The following is a 19758-nucleotide window of genomic DNA, read 5'->3' as shown; positions in this document are numbered from 1 at the left end:
GTATGGGACATGCATGTTTGCTTGCCTAGTTATATGAATTAACGGGAGTAGATGAAGAGCATTCATTCATGCATTATTATTAATAATGTGATATTTGGCTGTGTGATTGCATGTCACTTAATTTGGTTATGTCAATCTACTATGGTAAGGTCTCATGTCCCTACTGAGCGGTGGTTGCTCATTCCTCACTCTGTTTAATTTTCAGATGAATTAGTGGGTAAGACAAGGACTAAACCAGTTGAGGATGAATTAGATGAGAGTGATAGAGCTTTATTTATTCATTGTAAAGTTGTAAGATTTTGAATCTATTTTTATAAGAGAAGTTTATTCTAAACCCTAACAAAGGCGCAAAGACCATCCCATAGCAGTTCATGTTCAACATCGTATCAAATACCAACACATCTCAAAAAAACCCATAAGCCCGTCTTGACCTTGCATCTGACTAGAAAACATTACCCATCAATCCTTCCGAATCTACCTCCATCTTGAAATAAAAGGATTCATTCTTTTCTTACTCAACCAAAAAATGCTCCTTAAGCAGCTCTGCATCATGCCCAATCACCTCTCCATACACGTCCCTTACATAATTATAGACATCTCTCTTAATAAACCTAACATTTTCCAATCCCCCTACTTGCACCTCAAGAAGGCTTAGTTGTTTATGTACTAGGATATTAACTTTGCTCATATGTGCACTATAGACCTTGTTAGACTCTGTTAAGTTACGGTGAGATCTCAATAGATGGACTTTATCAACTGTGGTCATGTCATGGTTGTGTACCTCATTGAATCCTACAACAATGTACTTATTATTGTGTTTTACCTTCAAAATTGCAAGTTTAGCCTTGCAACCAGTTTGAGTACAACCTCGCTATCTTCTCTTACGACTAACAATGCTTGTCAACGAATACCCTTGTTTACAAAATACATATTCTTTCCTTGTTACCTCTCTTGTCAATGTGTTCTTTCCTTGTTACCTCCCCTATCAATGTGCACGTTCTCGTTATAGAACACCGAATGCTGAATCTAGCTTTCGCGGCATACATATTATAGAAATTGAACACATCCTCACAACAATCAAAATCAAGAACCAATTTTGGTTTCAACTCCGAACTTACTTCTGGTGTCACTTGTCATTTACACTCCATTTCACAATTCTTGCAATTTAACCCTGAATTCACCATCATCATACCAACATTGGCACATGCTTTCAAAGAGCTTTAAAATATATATTAACTAACATATTATATGAAAATGAGTCTCTGGTGAAACATTAAAGACCTACATACAAACTAACGTAACCCATGTTGATACCAATATACTAAAATTGACAAATACAATATATCACTTACCTCGTAAGTGATTTCCAACTTCAAAATTTCAACAAATGACAATGTCGCCCTTTTAGATCTAGACGTCAACCCCAAACACTTTTCATCTTCCTCAACCCTTGTTTCGACCGTGCTCAAGGATTTTAAAACCAAGAGAACAAAACCACAACAGTTGCTGTCACCAGTTTCCAACTCAATGCCAGTTTCGACGTTGCTCAAGGATTGACGAATGTTCCGACCAGAAAAACCAAACCACAAAGATGAAAATATAAAATAGACGAACACTTTGTTTCGCCTAAATGAGAAAGCCAGAAAAATGATGGCGCTCTTCAGTGTTCTTCCTTGAAGCAAATAAGGAATAACAGGGGTTCTCTCTCTTCAGTGTTAGTGTTCTTCCTCAATCAAAGCTGATAAAAAAATTGTCCTCCTAATTGAACAAAGCAAACAGCTAGTTTGGAGGGGAGGTTTGTTTTGGATGGGACATTTTGGAGGGAGGAGAGAGAAGAAGGCCTCGTTCTAATACAACACTTTCACTTACAATTGCTTTTCACGCAGCCTTAAGATTAGATCCAATGGTGTTCTCATATAGGTGTTCTCACTAAATAACTGCCCATATATAGCCCAACAAATTGCTCGACAAGGATTTAGCCCCAACAAATACATGAGTTAGATAAGGTTTTTGGGGTCCAAACTAAAATTTTGATATTTAGCCTCTTGGGTTGGAGATGGCCCCATGAGGCCAAACCCAAAAGATCCTAAATTTTAGCCCAATTCCTTGCACATGCCAAGAAAAATAAGTGGCTAAAATTTGAGAAAACCCGAACTGGGGGCCAATTAACAGTCCATCTATTTCCTGGACTGAAATTTTTTTTGGTGGAGCCCACACAACCATGATGCAGCCCATGTGCAAGGAGGAGACAATGGGCCCGCGCTGCTGGTGCTGCATAAGGTATTGCATCAGGTGTCTCGCGCTAGTGTCGTAACACTTTTTTTTATAATTCTAATAGTAACCCAAATCAATGATCCATATTAAATCCAAGCTATTTTAACGGTTTAAAAAAAAATTAACTGTTAAAATAATATTTTAAATTAATCTAAATCATATCCAACCCCAAAACTCACTCCAAACTCTATAAATACCCACCTATTTCTCAAATAAAATTATATTTATGGAATTTCAATTTTTTAGGTGAAATTGTTCAAAAAATTAAATTATGAAGTTATTTAAAAAGATTAAATGAAGAAAAGTTATCCATAAGTAAAAAAAAATTAGACTTAAACTATCTTAAACAAATTAATAAACTTGCGGACTTAAAATTTGAATCTGAAGGGTTGGAGGAAAAAACGGGTTAAGTTCGGGTAAAATCCAAATAGATACTTTTTGGAAGGGGAAAAAACGGGTTGAGTTTGGGCAAAACCCAAATAGTTACTTTTTCGAGGGGGAAATTTGGGTTTATGACCAAATCAACCCATTTGGGGCTAACCCCAAATTTCCCCCCTCCAAAAAGTAACTATTTGGGTTTTGCTCGGACTCAAATTGTTTTTTCTCCCAACCCTCCGGACTCAAATTTTAAGTCCGAAACTTTATTAAATTGTTTAAGAATGGTTTAAGTCCAATTTTTTTATTTTTTTTTATTTTTTTTTTATGGATAACTTTTCTTCATTTAATCTTTTTAAGTAACTTCATAATTTAATTTTTTTGAACAATTTGACCTTAAAAAATTGAAAGTCTACAAATATAATATTTTTGGTAGATTATTTCAGAAATGAGTGGGTATTTATAGAGTTTGGGGTGAGTTTTGATGTTGGATCTGATTTAGATTAAGTTAAAATATTATTTTGATATTTGGATTTAAATTTCAACCGTTAGATCTTTTTTTTTTTAATCGTTAAAATAGCTTAGATTTAATATATATCGTTGATCTAAGTTAATATTAGAATATAAAAAAATAAACAAATAAACCAATAACATCACTACAAGCCAAAGGCAGCATCTTCCACATGGGCTGCTGACGCAACAGGTGGGCTCCACTAATTTTTTTTTTAGGTCCAGGCAATACTTGGACTGCTATTTGGGTCCAAGTTTGGGTTTTCATAAATTTTGGCCCCTTCATTTTCTTGGGTTGGGAGAGGTTTTGGGCAATAATTTGGGATTTTTTGGGTTTGGCCTCATGGGTTGGAGATGGCCTTGTAGAGGGCATTTTAGCAAGTTTTTCAGAGGCAGGGTATTTTTCTAACAAGTATGTAAGTGTTCGGTTCATTTTTTACACATGATTTTTCATGTTATTCACCCACTATTTTGAGTTAGTTCTTGACATTTTATAGCTTTTTACTTCTTTTTTGTGTTTTCTTAGATTTTACCTTGGTTGTGATGAAAATGAGCTAAAAGTGCATTATTAGTTATAAATTCTGTTTTTGTTCATTTTCGTAGGTCAACTTCTTGGCCTGGGATCAACATGCTCTGGTGCTCGGATGAGGTCATGATCTTCATGAGACTTGTTCCAATGGATGTTAACTACAACATATCCAAATTTGAGCTCCATTGGACAAGTATTGCCTATCCAACCAATCCAGCATGTTACCACAGCTCTGGAAATCCGGATTTGGCCAGCTTTTACCTCCTTTGTGTCATCTTAATTTCTTGTTACCATAACTCTTGGTAACAAGGAATTACCTTTGTAAATGAGATATTTTCTGAAGCTTTTGGCATCTTTGTGAGGACAAAGCTTCATCATGGCAAGGGGACAAGGGCAAAGGCTTTAAGGAAAGTATGAGTTTTATATTATATTTGTGAGCTGGAAATTGATGGGCAATGGAAAGGAAAGTGCAATCAGATTTTGGGAGAGGTTTTGAACGTGGGTAGCCAATTCATTCTATGATTCTACACATTGAGAGCAGATTTTGGAGAGTTTGGAGATAGGAGAAGCCAAGGTGCAGCCAAGCAAAGTGGAGAAGAAGGCTTCCACCATTGATGACCTTGAAGCTTTCATCATTTTCTCAAAATCTGTAAACTCTTTCTAATTTTATTTTGAATTTGTATTTGGAATAAGTATGAGCAACTAAACTCCATAGCTAGGGCTTAGGTTGAAGCCCTAAACATGATTACCTTATTGTTTTGATGCTTGAGTGTATGAATTTCTAGATATTGTTGATGAATTCCAATTCACCAAATTAATCTATCCTTGATGTGTGTTTTTCCTTGGTTGGCCATCTTTGAAAGCATGCTTCTTGAGATTGTTGGGATTATGTGTATCTTCATGTTCTCCTAAGCAATAAATGGATGAAGTAAGAATCATCCATGTGAATTGGTTTCTTGAATACCTAATGTAAACACCATGCTATTAGGATTCTTGTGATGTTCATATTCTCTTTGAACTTAATGGGTTCTCCTTGTAATTGAATCGAAGTACGAACCATACCTAGGTTCGGTTATGGGGAGGGCACAAGTATTGTAGCACGAACCATGCACTTTACGTATATTAGAGAGGATCAATGCGTCTTGATCCACGACCCATGGTCTTGATTGCGAACATTTTCATCAACATGTTTAGAGTTCATCATTTGAGTATTCATGAACATGGGTAGAATTGTTTAGGGTGGATTCCGAAACCCTAGTGTTTGTTACATTTTAATTTCACAATTTGATAATTCATCTCTGCTATTCTCATTTAAATTCAAAGTCCATTTACTTTCATGCAATAGAAATAGGTCACTTGAACCAAATCAAAACCCCCCCCCCCCCCCCCCCAATGTGTGTGTGAGTTGTGTGTTTGATACATTGTGTGTCTTGTTTACTGAATTCTGTTTATTTTCGTAACTGTTTTGGACTTTTGGTCCGCGCTATGTTCTTCGTTTTTGTGTGCTGAATCCAACCGTGTAAAGAACGTGAAATTTGGATAAACGGTTGGAAAGTTATAGGTCAAATACTGGACAGAGGTCGAAACTGGAAAAATAGAGAAACGAATCTGTCCAAATGGTGATAAAAGGGTGATAGAAAGTGTTGTTTGTGTTTTTCTCTAGTTTTCTTGTGTTGTTCCATTTCTTTTACACTTCTTTACTCATTTCTAGTTTCCATTTTGCATTTGTGCATTTGTGGTGTGTTAATTAAGTGTTCTCTTTGTACTCAAATTATAACTTATAGGAAGCCGACAAGTTCTTCGTGGGATCGACCCCGTACTTACATAATCTATACTTCAATAGATTCGTGCACTTGCGGGTATTTTTAATTGGTTGTTTGCACATTAATTTGTGTCCTCTTAGGAATGCAACAGTAAGCCAATAGCAAAGTTGCCAATTTCCCTATAAGTTCAACCTATTGACCATTTATGTCAGGCCCCGGACCCTGGGATCGGTGGAAACCCCGCGCCCAGTGCGTGAGAAAGTAAAATAAAATAAAAAGAAGCCGAAACATGGGTTTCAAATAAACTTCTCTTACAAAAAAAGATCCAAAATCTTACAACTTTACAACAAAAAAATAAAGCTCTATCACTCTCATCTAATTCAGCCTCAACCGATTTAGTCCTTATCTTGCCCACTAATTCATCTGAAAAATTAAACAAGGTGAGAGATGAGCAACCATTGCTCAGTGAGTAGATTATGTAATATGCGAGTTAAGCAATGCTGTTTTACACACTCTAAAAATTATCATGAAAAGATACACCAATCCAGATCATATCACATCATCCCTTCATATCTCGGTTATCCCTCATAGCATGTAACCAACCACGTGACCCCTATTGGCCTCCCTGCCCTATGCCCTGGTGTGGTACATCTATCCCTCGGATACTCCAACATTGAAGTTCTCATGTTCCATGATTAATACATACTTCATAAATATTCCAATCAATATATATATAGTGTGAAAGATTGCACCAAATTAGACATGCTAAGGTTATGCTCCTATTTGTAGTGTTTATAGGGATAGGATAAACTTCAATATTAAAAGGATAGGAACATCCAAGTTTCTCCAAAAAATAAATATCCTAACAAGATAAGATCATCCAAGTTTATCCCAAAGATAAATATCTTAAAAAGATATTATTGTCCAAGTTTATCCAAAAGATAAATATTTTCTTTTATCCGTTTAAAATACGGGTCTTCACAATCTATCCTCCTTAAATGAAATTTCGTCCTCAAAATTTATAGCATATTACCCAAGACAATTTACTCCTAAAAATCTTTGTCACTACATGAATTCAAGTTTATCTAACACAAATGTTTAAACCACAGTGTTCCTAAGGGTATCTAATTCATGGGCTCTGATACCATTCTGTCAGGCCCCGGACCCGAGGGTCGATTGAAACCCCGTGCCCGGTGCATGAGAAAGTAAAATAAAATAAAAAGAAGCCGAAATATGGGTTTAAAATAAACTTCTCTTACAAAAATATATTCAAAATCTTTCAACTTTACAATAAATAAATAAAGCCCTATCACGCTCATCTAATTCAGCCTCAACCGATTTAGTCATTGTCTTGCCCACTAATTCATCTGAAAAATTAAACAGGGTGAGGGATGAGCAACCACCGCTCAGTGAGTAGATTATGTAATATGCCAGTCAAGCAATGTCGTTTTACACACTCTAGAAAATATCATGAAAAGATACACCAATCCAGATCATATCACAATATCCCTTCATATGTCGGTTATCCTCCATAGCATGTACCCAACCACGTGACCCCTATTGGCCTCACTGCCCTATGTCCCTGTGTGGTACATCTATCCCTCGGATACTCCAACATTGAAGTTCTCATGTTCCATAAATAATACATACTTCATAAATATTCCAATCAATATATATATATAGTGCGAAAGATTGCACCAAATTAGACATGCTTGACTTGAAATGGAGAGATATTTGTAAATAGAATAAATCCACGATAATTTATGATTTTCATATTTTATCACAAAATAAGAACTTTTAGAACACATTACATAAACCACTGACTTCGATAATGAGAGCCCTTAAAATAAATTGGCAAGACAACCCATCTACCTATCTTCATGTACTATCACCCAAACCAAGCTCCAAGAGTTTCATCACCACTCTCTCTCCTTTCTAATTTCTCATGTTTTGAAACTAGAAGGATATGCTCCTATTTATAGTGTTTACAGGGATACGATATACTTCAATATTAAAAGGATAAGAACATCCAAGTTTATCTAAAAGATAAATATCCTAACAAGATAAGATCATCCAAGTTTATCCAAAAGATAAATATCTTAAAAAGATAATATCATCCAAGTTTATCCTAAAGATAAATATCTTCTTTTATCTATTTAAAATACGGGTCTTCACATTTTAGCCCATTGCAACAAGCTCCGATATGTAGTTTCTTCACTTCTACAATTCACTGGTATAACATAAGTCATATTCTTCTAGCTCAAATGATGTTAACAAGTCAAACATATTTTATGGCATGTTTACTTATCAAGAATAGGTATTGGAATGATTCCAGTTCCTGATTTCCCTGTGTTTATTAACACATAAGGAATAAAAAAAATTACATGGGTTCCACCTTAAAATTAGTAATCGAACAACCTCAAAATCGAGAATGGGATCAACTAGGCGATAGTAGTTGATCCGATTCCAATTCCTTGATTCCCTTATTTGAATTCCCAGATTCATGGCTCCCCATTCATAGTAAGTAAACATGCATTAGTAGTTGTTCTTGGGTTGCCTAATTTTTACTATTGTTATTTTTATTTAACCATACCAACCCACTTCTTCTAAAATTTCTCTTTCCGACCTCGCAAAAGAAGCATTTGAGCTACGGGTTAACTGTCGATTTACCCCCTGAACTTGTACACTACTTTCAATTTGCACCCTCAACTTTTTTTTTGGAAAATTAAGTACACAAACTAATTTTATTGCCAATTAACCCCTTACTGTGTAAATCACAACATTTCATCCAATTTGCCGTTAAATATGAGGGCAAATTAGTCATTTTATATGTCAAAATAATATGAAATCAAAACTAATAAATAAAAACATTTTAATAAACATAGGGGCCCACCTACTTCACATCTGCCTTCCCTTTTGTTGTAATTAAAATAACAGAGGGGAGGGGGGAGCTCAAATGGGTTTGTGGGTTCTAGATTCGTTTGGGGTTTCAAGCTTGGGGGTGGTAGTCATTGGGGAATTGAGGGAGAAGAAATCGGGGTGAGGATGGGGAGGGGGGTAAATGGTCTGGGGGTGAAAAAAACGAAAGGGGGGAGGGTGGGGGAAGGTTGGCTTGCGGTGGGTTGTGGTCATGGGAATGGGAGAAGAAAACATTGTAGGGGAGCTGGGTTATGGGTCTATGCTCTATGGGTCCCTAGGATTTTTTTTTCGTTTTTTGTTTTTGTTATTTTTTTCTTCAATCTTTTCCAAATTTCTTTTAATGATTTAACAGAAAATTGGATGAAATGTTGAGATTTAGACAGTACGAGGGAATTGGTGATAAAAATTAAATCGTGTACTTCATTTTTTTTTTTTTAAAGTTGTTGGTGTAAAATGTAATGACCTCAAAAATAATATTTGGTTTTATTATTTTTGTGGAAAATCTTATTAAGTCGTGTAACTATTTTGGGTGTTGTATGAATTTGGTTTGATGTAAAAATATTGGAATTAAGTGAGTTTAATCAAATTGGGACAAAAATACCCTTATGATTAAGTTTATGATTTTTCCTAGAAATTGAAGTGAGAAAATTATGATTTTTGAATTGGAAAATCGAGATTGATCTCACGAACGCGTAGGAGCAAACGGTTCATGAATCGGAGTTGAAACGAAGAAGTTATGCTCGCTTGAAGTTTCAGGGACTTAATTGCAAACAGAGACTTTGCCTATAAACATCAGATGGACACTGTTGAGGGTTCAGAAATTGCAATTGAACCCGGAGGTTTGAGAGCTCGTCGGATAGGCGAATTCCGGCGGCTGCTGCAGCGGTGTACGGTGGAGGTGATCGACACCACCAACCCAGATAGAAAGCCTACTATCTTGTGAGAATAACCCAAGAAGAATCGGAGTCATCGGAGGTGTGTTGAAGGCACAGTGACACCGTGAAGTTGGTTCATCAACAATGAATTCAACAACTTCAACCGGCGGTTTGAGCCACTTACACTTCGAATTGGACCTTGAGGTAAGAATTAAAGTTGTTCTACTCAGTATTATGAACATTTTGGTGTAGGTCTTGACCGGCGATTCTAGGGTTGGTCCGTCGCCGAAATAGTACCCGAACCACCACCGGCGGTGGCGGCACGTGGCGGCGCAGGGTGGGGATTTTGAGTTAGTGCTTTAGAAACAGAATGTAGTCCTGGAGTTACTGAACATGATAGTATGTTTAAATTGTTGAGATTCCGTCGTTTAGTCGACGATCGGAGCCTCACAAATCTGGACCGTTGGTTGGAGATGATCGGACCGTTCGATCGTGTGCAATTTTAATTATGTTGTAGCTGGTGTTGTGAGGATTTTGTAGGTTTAGACAGATTGATGATCGGACGTCCCGATCTTAAGTTATCATGTTTCAAAGTTAAGGCGAGCGATCGCCATTCGATCGTGTAATGTAGAATAATCCGACCGTTGGATTGGGCCCGAATTGTCGTAGGGTGATGTCGGGACTATTTAGAGTCTATTGGTGCAATCGGATTTGAAATCTGAGATTGTGGGCCCAAGACGGATTTTTGGAGTGTCGGTTAGACATGTGAGACCCACGGGACCCAAATAGTGACCTTTTGGACAATAGGTGTCATTGGTCATGATTTGACGTCGACAGCACGTACGTCACAGTTTTGAAGTTGGTTGGACGAGATTTGATCGCTTTGGATCCCCGGTTGGTCCAAAGGGCAATTTCGTCATTAGATACGAAATCTTGGATTTTGGAGTTTTGCGCTAAGTTGAGTTATGTCCTTTGCTTAGGTACTGTTGGAGTTTGAGTTGCTCGTTGAAGTTTGGGATTGAGGATTCGTTAAGTTGTTGAAGACGCAGCTTGGACGAGAGGTGAGTAAAACCATCCAAATCGTGAGTAAAATCACGAATTATTATATTTATTATAAGGTGACCTTGGATAATGTTAATGGCTATAATTAACATGTTGGTTGTGATTTTGTAAAATGTTTTAATTGATTTAAAACACATGAACTTGTTCATCAACGGTTCATGAGGTAAGTGAAACCTATTTTGTTTTGAATTAATTCTTTTTATTAGAGATTTTGGTGTTGAACCATATAACATATGTTGTGGATGTATGGTGGAAATTCATTCGTGAATAACCACATAAATATATATAATAAATATATATTGCTGTGATTGGTGTATTTGGCTATAAAACAATGTTTAATGTGAAACTACATTTTATATTGTTTTGGCGTTGGTGTTTTGGTGTTGATGGATTTAGGTGAGAATACCTTGAATCCCTTCTGAGTTTGTCAGGTGGGCATTCTCGTGGCAAATAATGAGGGATAAATTACCCTAGGGAGCAAGACCCAAGAACAGTTAAAGCTCTAGTCTGGCGTCATCTAGTACTCATGACTGGAGTGTAATCATGAGTGAACACTACCTTGAAGTTTTGTAGTGTTATAGATTAGAGGTTCATAGTATTCTCTCTTCTATCTGTCAAATAAATGACGTGTTAAAACTACTTTGAAATAAAAGAGTTTTGGTGTGGTCACAGGTGGTGATCGAAACAGTTCTTTATTTATTTAAAATAAAAGAATTGTGATTGTGATGATATTGATGATTATGATTACCTTGGTTATACAAGGATTGTGGTGTGCTAATGAAAGTGCATGTGTTTGTATTTTATGTGTAAGTTGACATATTATACTGTGAACGTGGTTTACTCATACAAGCTTTATAAAGCTTACCGGGTTGTTCTGTGGTGAACCCGGTGCACTATTCGATGGTGTAGGGAAAAATCCTGCAGGTGGTAGAGACCGAGAGCAGGAGAATTAAGGTGAGGAGCAGGAGGCTCGTTAGTGGTTCCACATAGTGCAAAGTGTGGTGTGAGAGTGTTGGTGAGTGTTAGTCTTCCGCTGTGTGAAATGAGCTCTAAGGAGCAGATTATGTAATATGATGATTGTTCATTTCATTATGTAAGTTTGTAATGTAATATTTGACTCAGAAGAGTTGAGTCATTATTGATATTGTGGTTCGAAACTGTGGTGTTGTATCAAGAAAGAAAAATTTAAATTTCTAGGTACTTTTGTTGAAGGTTCTGAACTTCGCATCCTGGATTGTTGGTTGTTCTGTTTAAATTTGCAAATTGTTGTTGAAAATTCGGGGCGTGACATAAAAATAGATCACATTCTATGAGCACGGTAATGAAATGAAGTATCTTCCTTCTATGGAGATGAGGATAAACAACAACGGTAGAAATTACAATCTCAATCCATACACATACACTACATTTCGATCTCGTGGTGCTTTTAGGTTGGAATCTGTGTGCAAGGCCACAAAACAAAAACTTATATTGGGAAATATCTACTCCGATGGATGAGTCCCAAGCCGTTTCCTCGGTGAATATCAGCCTAAAAATCAGTGTCAAAACAAGCTACCATGATCTTGGATAACATGGCCCTAGCAAAAGGGATGTAGCTCAAGCTATACCTGTTACTCAAAACACCAATGCGAAATAAATGAATACTACCATACCAATAGAGAAACACAAAATGAGGGACACTATAGATTCATGAAGACTAGTTATTAGACATTGTAATACATCTGATTCCAATACAACATCGGGTATATATATATATATAAGCAAGAACATTCTCAAACTTCAACAAAAAAAAATTATATTTTTTTTAACGACATTGCTTTAGTAAACCTGTCACATTAGTCCCATTCACTATCAACCACTTGAAACTTAGGCCCCGTTTGTTTGACTGGAATACGCAATTGGAATAGGAATGTATTTCATTTTAATACAGCCAATTAATGAAAGTTTCTAATTTTAATACAACCAAATAATGAAAGGGCATTTGCAGTGATTTTACATTCCTAGTTCTATGGCATAGAAATACCACCCTCTGTATCTCCATTCCGGGTCTTAAGTGGAATTGACTCCAGTCAACTTAGGTAAATTCCTTAGTTATGTTTCCATTCCAAAACTAGACTAACATAATATATGGATAGAATGGGAAAAAATTCCTGTTCTTGATCTAAATTCCTGCTACTGAAAAAAGGGGGGCATTAAGCAAATAGACAAGTATACCCAAAACTTTGAACTCAAACAAATAAAGATGAGTATGATGTGCTTTGCTTGCTTGAAAAGCGATATTACTGTGAGTTGAAAAATCAAGGCCGTAGGGCAGAAATCTGGGGAAACTTTGGCCAGTGGACTGATTCTGCTTTTAATCCCAATCCACTGCATCAAATAAGCAGTGGACTTCTAATCCATAGCAATAAAAACAAACGTTCATGTTCTCTAGATGAAATCATTCTATGGTGCCTTGATGAATCGAAATTTATCATATAAAATTTTGACATAATTTCATTGTTTGGGAAAGGTTGGCAGTGAACAGGTCCTATATGAGTTAAGGGGAGGGTTTAGGGTTTTTAAGTGGACTAGCAATCTATTTTGGAGTTGTCAAGGTCGCCTTCTAAAGTGTGCACAGGCCTCCTTTTCTAAGCTGCCAACTTTTATTTTATCAGTAGGTGGCAATCATCTTTTTGGGTCATGTTTTTGACTGACATGGCACAACAGAACATGACATGTTTCCTGACACTAAGATAGATGGCAAGCCAGAACACAAGTAACACATTTACTTTATCGGGAGGGTTATTTTGTAACGTACAGTTATTTCCTGTCAATGTTGTGCTTAACTACTAACATGAAAATATCGTGCCAAAAACTTCCTGACACTACAAATATGATAATTCATGTCAATTTTGTTCTAATTTTCTGTTATTTCATGGCATGTTATCATGTCATTTCCAAAATTGGTACCCCTAATTTTATCTTCCTCTTTTAAATTCTTATCTATGACTTGTCTTTTGCTCCTCATCCACTTTGCTCTTCTTCGCTAAAAGCTAATGTAAGTTTACACTTATGTGACACCTAAGCATACAAGTTACTTCAAAAATCCCGTAATACTCATGCATTTTAAATTTTTTAATGTTCCACATAAATATTTATTCTCTCTGCAGGACGTCTGTCCTTTAATTATTTCCTATTAAAATCTATCAACACATTATTGACATGTTATCGATATGTTATTGATATATTATCGAGATGTTATTGATATGTTCGTCCTTTAACTAAAGTCCATCCTAGAAAGAAGATCCCACTATATATAATATATAAATTATAATGAGACTTTAGTTATCCAAAGGAAAACAAATGACATGCAACATTAAGAGTCGGGAAAAATTCACCTATACCCCATGAAGTTTGGCTCGTTTGGCACTTTGCCATTGGAAGAACAAAAACTATGTTTTAAATACGCCCTAACTATGATTCTTTTGCAATGGCAAGCATGTCGTTAATTCTGCCAAATTCTCTTAACCTTTGACATGCGAAGCACATGCGACTTCTTTTTTTGGGGACATTTCCGTTCCTTTCTTCCCCTTTCATTCTTTCTCCTCTCTCTTGGCTCTCTATCCCAGTTTGCCATTCCAAACCTACAAAGCAAAACAAAGCCCTAACACTTCTCATGTACTAAAACAGGTGAACATCTTGATTCAAATCAGAAAATGAAATTCCAATACCAGAATCGGTGAGCATCCAGAGTTTCCAGAAATATGTATTCTCTAATGATCTTTCCTCTAAATCATGTATGACCTTGACCCACTAGATATTAAATGCACCCACAGGTGTAGCTTATTCGTACCAATATTAGATGTTGATTTTATAGGCCTCTAGCTACTCAATGGTTGTGACCCATAAATGGATTTTCTTGTTCTTGCAGAAACCCAATTCATTGAAGACATGTACTCGAAAATCCAGTGGTACAACCTCACAGCTAGGAATTTCGTAGCAGGGATAGTTGGGGTTTTCTAGATGTTCATTGATTCAGGTAATTGGAATTTCTTTGTCCAATTTGACCTCAGATGCTGACTAATTTGAGTAGATGAGAAGTGCTAGTGCTTTGTTTTGCTATATATGTCTTCAATGACAAGTTGAGATAGAGAGAGATGAGAGAGAAAGGAGAGAGAAGGAGAAGAGAAGAAAGAGACAAAATACCTGTAAAAAGGTTATGTGTGTATCACATGTCCAATTTAACAGAAAATTGGACGTATTTGATGGAAAGCCTGACAATTCCCACATATTTTAGTTTCAGGGCTGTTGAAACCAAGACAATTCTTCAGAAAAAAAGTGCCAAACAAGTTGAAGTTCAGGGGTATATGTTAATTTTTCCCTTAAAAAGAAGGTGGATCTCAACTCCTCAATAACATATGAATGAGATTGACAGTAAATGGCCACAACAAGAAAGTACGCAAATGCTGGCACATACCAAATCAATGCACCAAACTCTAAAAGTATCGCCAAAAGTGTCAATAACTTGTTATGAACCTGCTCAATGCAAAAGAAAATTAGATAGCATCAAATGCTAAAATTATTCGAAGGAAAATAACACTATTCAAAATATGCTTAAGAAAAAGAAAGTGAACCAAAGGGGAAAGCCAGTGTGAAACTTACGTAAAGAGCACAAAACAAGGCAATTATTATACTTGCAAGGTATATGGCTGTTGCATAAATACGGACAGGGTCAAGCATCATTGTCACTTGCCGTTTAGGGCCAATGAGGAATGCTGTGCTGCCAGACCAAAGAATCCAACTTAAAATCTGAAGTGGAGTAAAATTTTCACTAGCCAATTTATAAAAGGAAAAATAATAATAATGCGTCTTTTTTTTCCTTTAAGGAACAGAGTTACTGAAAAAAATTTAGAACCAGAAAAACATTGAAACAAGTTTCTACCAAACTGTCCCACATAACGAGTACATTTGCTCCCTTCTTACGAATTCAGATTGTTGTATTAGCTCTCAATTTCCCTTTTTTATATTTTTTTTTAATGGAGAGAAATAAAGAATTGAACTAAAAATCTTTTCTGGAGATATCCATTTTCCTGGAGAGATGGATAATATATCTCGACACTTTGGTCTCAAGCTGTCAATGTTTTTTAAAAACGAGAAATACATTGAGAACTTCAGACCCAAAAAATAAAAAATAAAAATAAAAAAAGAGGAAAAAACATTGAGGGATAATACAATAATTTGAATGCACAAGAAGGGAGCAAATATACTTGTTCTATGGGACATTCGGATAGTAAAACCGACCTACTTCCGAGTTGGCTAGCCAAAAAGAAAAACAGAAAAAAAAAGAAAAAAGGGGCAAATACACTGGGCCACTAAACTAAAGCCAGGAAGAGATTCTGAAATTTTAATGTCACACATTAGGACGCCTCAAGGCTCCACAGATATTTCCAAGAGAGCAACTGAAAAAAAAACAAAAACAAAAACAAAAACTTAAACCTTTTTGTAAATTAACCAATTACTACTATTTATTTGGTTAAGCACACAAGTTGTTTCATGTTGACTGACATCAATTGCTACCTTACCAAAATTTGCAACAAAAAAGACAATCACATTTTAAACCACTTATGGATCACATGAGAAGCAAATCTAACACAAACCTCCCAAGTGAAAGAAGATTTCCCAGTGTGAATGTAATTCCAAACTTGATGGGATGGAAGAAAACAAGCATCGACTGTCACATGAAAAGAAAACAAGCCTGCATATCAGTACCATAGCAGGAAGGCCCCTAACATGTATTCAAGTCAATTTTCCAATTGTCCTGTAATATACAAAATAAAATTACTAGGTCACTTTAACTTGATTCTAAATTGAAAAACTAGATTTAGGAGTTCAAGTTTCCAGCAACACTGTAAAAAAAACGCATATAGTCCAACTGTTAGTACTTTGTTCAAGGATGCTTCAATGCCTTCCCCTCTAAAAGCATATTGTAGATACTAAATATGTACAACACATGATAGAAGCATTATTATGATACTGAAGCCTTCTATATTTTCAAAAAATATTGAGTTTGGCAAGTGTACAAGGAGTAAAATGTAAGAGATTTTGATTTGCAATCAATTCCGAAACAAGAATTATTAAGCACAAATGTGTCATGGTAGGAGAAACTAGTAGTTCCAAGAAAACCAACACGAAATTTTTTATCCAGGTAAGGTATTAAATAACGTGAACAAATTATGATCTGACATGCGTACTTGAAACAGAGCAAACACTTTTAGAACTAAATAGTGATATTTGTCCATCTAACACAACTTAGACACCGATATGACCCAAACCTTTCGACCAAAAAAAAAAGACATGACCCAAACCATGCACGGTTATCAAGACCATAATGACAAGTCTGAGTCATGCCAAGTAGTTGTACCAATTCTTTTCCAATGAGCAATATTGGATTAGTCATGTGAATCTCAGGCACTGTCTTATTCAATGTTTGTTCAATTACTATTTTACCCGCAAATGCAATGTAAGCATTGGGTTGGGCAATAATGATATCTCCCAACATACCAAAACTGGCAGTCACCCCACCCACCTGTGGTAGGGGATGTAAGGATTGATACATACAATAACTTTTTATTTGATTGATAATCATATAAAGCAGAAGATATTTTAGTAATTTGCATCAAGCTCAAACTAGGGTATTAACATTTTTCTTGTTAGTATGGTTAGGCCAATAGTACATCCGACTACAATTGAAGCCCCTAAAACATGTAGATGTCTTAATAACATGAAAGCATATTACCCAACAATCACCATCCATTCACTAAAATCTTAGCTTTGGATAATAACACAACACTGTGAAAATAGAAATGAGTAGCAAAAAGAAAAGCAAAAGTAAAACAATTAGATACTTAAAACTTACCAAGAGCGTACAAGTTAAACCGGCAGCCAAGCATATGGCGAAACCGTAAAACCTCTGTTGAATCACACAAAAATAAAATAAAGCCACTATTCAGATTTTAGTGAAAAAACAAAAAAACAAAAAAAAGAAGAGGAAAGGCAGATCTGAGTCTGAGCCATGAGTTGTTTTCTGCGAATTGAAGTCGTAGAGTAATTACCTGTTTGGTGGACAATGTGCAGTTGCGATTGAAGTCGTCGATGAAGTTGGTATCCTGTAGAGCAGAAGAAGAAGCAGCTTCATGGTCGTCCTCATCCATCTCCATACCCACCAGCATCTTCACCTTCTCATAGGCCTGGTTCATCTTCTCCATTCCTTAAGCTCTGGATCTCTCTCTCTCACACACACAGATGAATTCGAATTCTTTCTGTTTTGCTTCCACTCGAAGAATTTTGTTTTTCTTTTTATTTTCTTCGTTGATTTGGGAAAGATTTCTGTATTTAAGAAAAGAAAACTTCTACTTCCTGCAATTGACCACCCATCTGTTTCCAACTTAGCTAACTCGCGAAAGAGTAAATTCTAATATACTTTAAAGTATGGAACCGTTAGATTAGATCAACGGTTCACATTTAATTTAATACAAAAAGGACAAATTGTTAGAAATTTAACTACAAAACCTGCTCCTGTAGGTTGCAAAAACACACCGTTCTCTCTCCCATGGTCTTAAATATCGATAATATCCCCGATATTATCCCGATAATATCTGATTTTTGGGGGTCCGATATTTTAACAACTAACCATATAGTTATCGTCAATATATCGATATTATCCCGATATTATCCCGATATTATCCCGATAATATCGGAAAGATATTTTCAACACTTTTATGAATGATTTGGTCAATATATCGAGATATTATCGATAATATCCCGATATGAAACTCAAAAAATGTAGAGAACTGAAGTAGCTCATTGAACTGATTTGGGCACTCTACGGAAAGCATGTCTCCTAGAGTAATACAAAAGTAGCTCATTGAGCTAATAAACAAAGCATGTCTAGCCGATAGAATGCTCACATGCTTTTACAAAATGGATAAAATATAAAACTTAGCTTTGGATTCCTGGCTTGGTTTACAAAATGGATAAAATATAAAACTCACCAACGTTTTTTCAACTTACATTACTTACCCTACCATTCAACCACTCACCTGCTTTTACTTACCCTACCATGGCAGTAGGCGGGCAGGACCAGGAATTGGTGCCATAGGGAAGAACTATACTCGTAGAGAAAGAGGCAAGGGGACATTGTCAAGTCAAGAAGATGACTCGTTATCTATAACTTCGGACTCTGTTGGAGTAGGAAGTAGTAACTATGGTTATACTCATAACCAACCATTTCCCTACCCTTCATATCCCATTCCTGTTGGGATGGAATCAAGTGACACATGGAAAGAATTCGAGACTCAATCTTCAAATGATTTTGCTTATGGACAACGTCAACCAATCTCGGATCCATATGGGTGGCATGTTAACAATTACATGGAAAACTATTTTGGGGATTTATCATTTGATGACTACTCTTCAAAATATACTTACTCTACACATAGAGATGATGAAGATAGTGAAAATTTTGAACCTCATAGGAACTCTATGTGGTACTAAGTCACTCATGTATCTTACCATGCAATGTATAAAGTGTAAAATATTGTAGTAATTCATTATATATAAATGATTATGGTGTGTTTAATCTTCTTTCATTAATTACTACATATTTCTACACTTACGGTGTTTGCCAGCTCGCTATATAATCAACTTAAATCAATTAAATCCATCATGCAATGCATTTCCTTCCAATTTTTTGTGATAAACTAATAGATAATTGACTAAATAAACATCCTACAAAGTTTCAATAAAATTTTTCAAGTTTTTCTTACAATTTCCGTGGTTTTTATTCAATTTTTTCCGATACCGATAATATCCCGATATTTCCTGCGATATTTCCGTGTTTTTTGACTTCCGATACCTCCGATATTTAAGACCATGCTCTCTCCTTCACTTTAACGAAAATTCTGTGGTACATAGATTGTACCGGTGCAGCCAATCGTATAAGGGCTTATATTTCATTTTAAAAATTAAGGGTTGAGATTAAGGGCACTTCCAGCAGTCACACGGCTAGAGCTGATATTATTCACGTGAATACTGTCTGCTCTTGCAAAAAGTAAGTTGCACTTCCAGCAGTTGCCATGGCAAAGGGCAAGTACTATTCAATTTTTTGATTTTTTTCACAAATTTGTTTACCTAAAAAATTAATTTGGACAATATTTTCGGATGAGATTTTTTGATGAAATATTCAGATAAGATTGTCGGTTTCAAATTTTAGATAAATTTTTGTTTCAAATTTCAGATAAATTTCAAAATTTGAATTTCATATAAATTTCATATGAATTTCAAATTTCAGATAAATTTCATTTGAATTTCAAATTTCGGATAAGATTTTCACCCTATAAAATTGCTCCACGTGTCATAGGAATTTCAAATTTTAGATAAATTTCATTTGAATTTCATCTTTTCATTTGAATTT

The 19758-nt window shown here is 35.7% G+C and overlaps 1 protein-coding gene and 1 long non-coding RNA gene across 5 annotated transcripts; one reads left to right on the top strand and one right to left on the bottom strand.

Annotated features, from left to right (window-relative positions):
* Positions 1–9210: 9210 nt before the first annotated feature.
* On the top strand, positions 9211–11918 carry LOC148294863 (uncharacterized). The gene is made up of 3 exons (XR_015835351.1): positions 9211–9449; positions 10226–10306; positions 11217–11918. It is a non-coding gene; the product is annotated as an uncharacterized LOC148294863 (long non-coding RNA).
* LOC110766373 (Got1/Sft2-like vescicle transport protein family) lies at positions 11630–17741 on the bottom strand. Of its 4 annotated transcripts, none has more exons than XR_015835350.1 (7): positions 17399–17741; positions 17203–17256; positions 15944–16017; positions 14949–15066; positions 14764–14822; positions 13685–13930; positions 11630–11914 (listed from the first exon to the last, which is right to left on the bottom strand). XR_015835350.1 is itself a non-coding variant. In XM_021969694.2 (7 exons), the coding sequence occupies exons 1-6, from the start codon at positions 17549–17551 to the stop codon at positions 14528–14530; spliced, it is 522 nt and encodes a 173-aa protein (XP_021825386.1). In that variant the 5' UTR covers positions 17552–17741; the 3' UTR covers positions 11630–11914; positions 14493–14527. The 4 variants fall into 4 exon arrangements, 3 of the variants coding, with proteins under 3 accessions (XP_021825386.1, XP_021825384.1, XP_021825385.1); XM_021969694.2 differs by lacking the exon at positions 13685–13930 and adding an exon at positions 14493–14591; XM_021969693.2 differs by lacking the exon at positions 11630–11914 and adding an exon at positions 14493–14591 and having other exon boundaries at positions 13792–13930.
* Between the last annotated feature and the right edge of the window lie 2017 nt (positions 17742–19758).

The sequence above is a fragment of the Prunus avium genome, chromosome 4 (assembly GCF_965620075.1).
Source record: "Prunus avium chromosome 4, drPruAviu1.hap1.1, whole genome shotgun sequence".
NCBI classification, from domain to species: Eukaryota; Viridiplantae; Streptophyta; class Magnoliopsida; order Rosales; family Rosaceae; genus Prunus; species Prunus avium.
The sequence above is the reverse complement of the archived record's forward strand: the minus strand, read 5'-3'. Positions and strand labels throughout refer to the sequence as shown.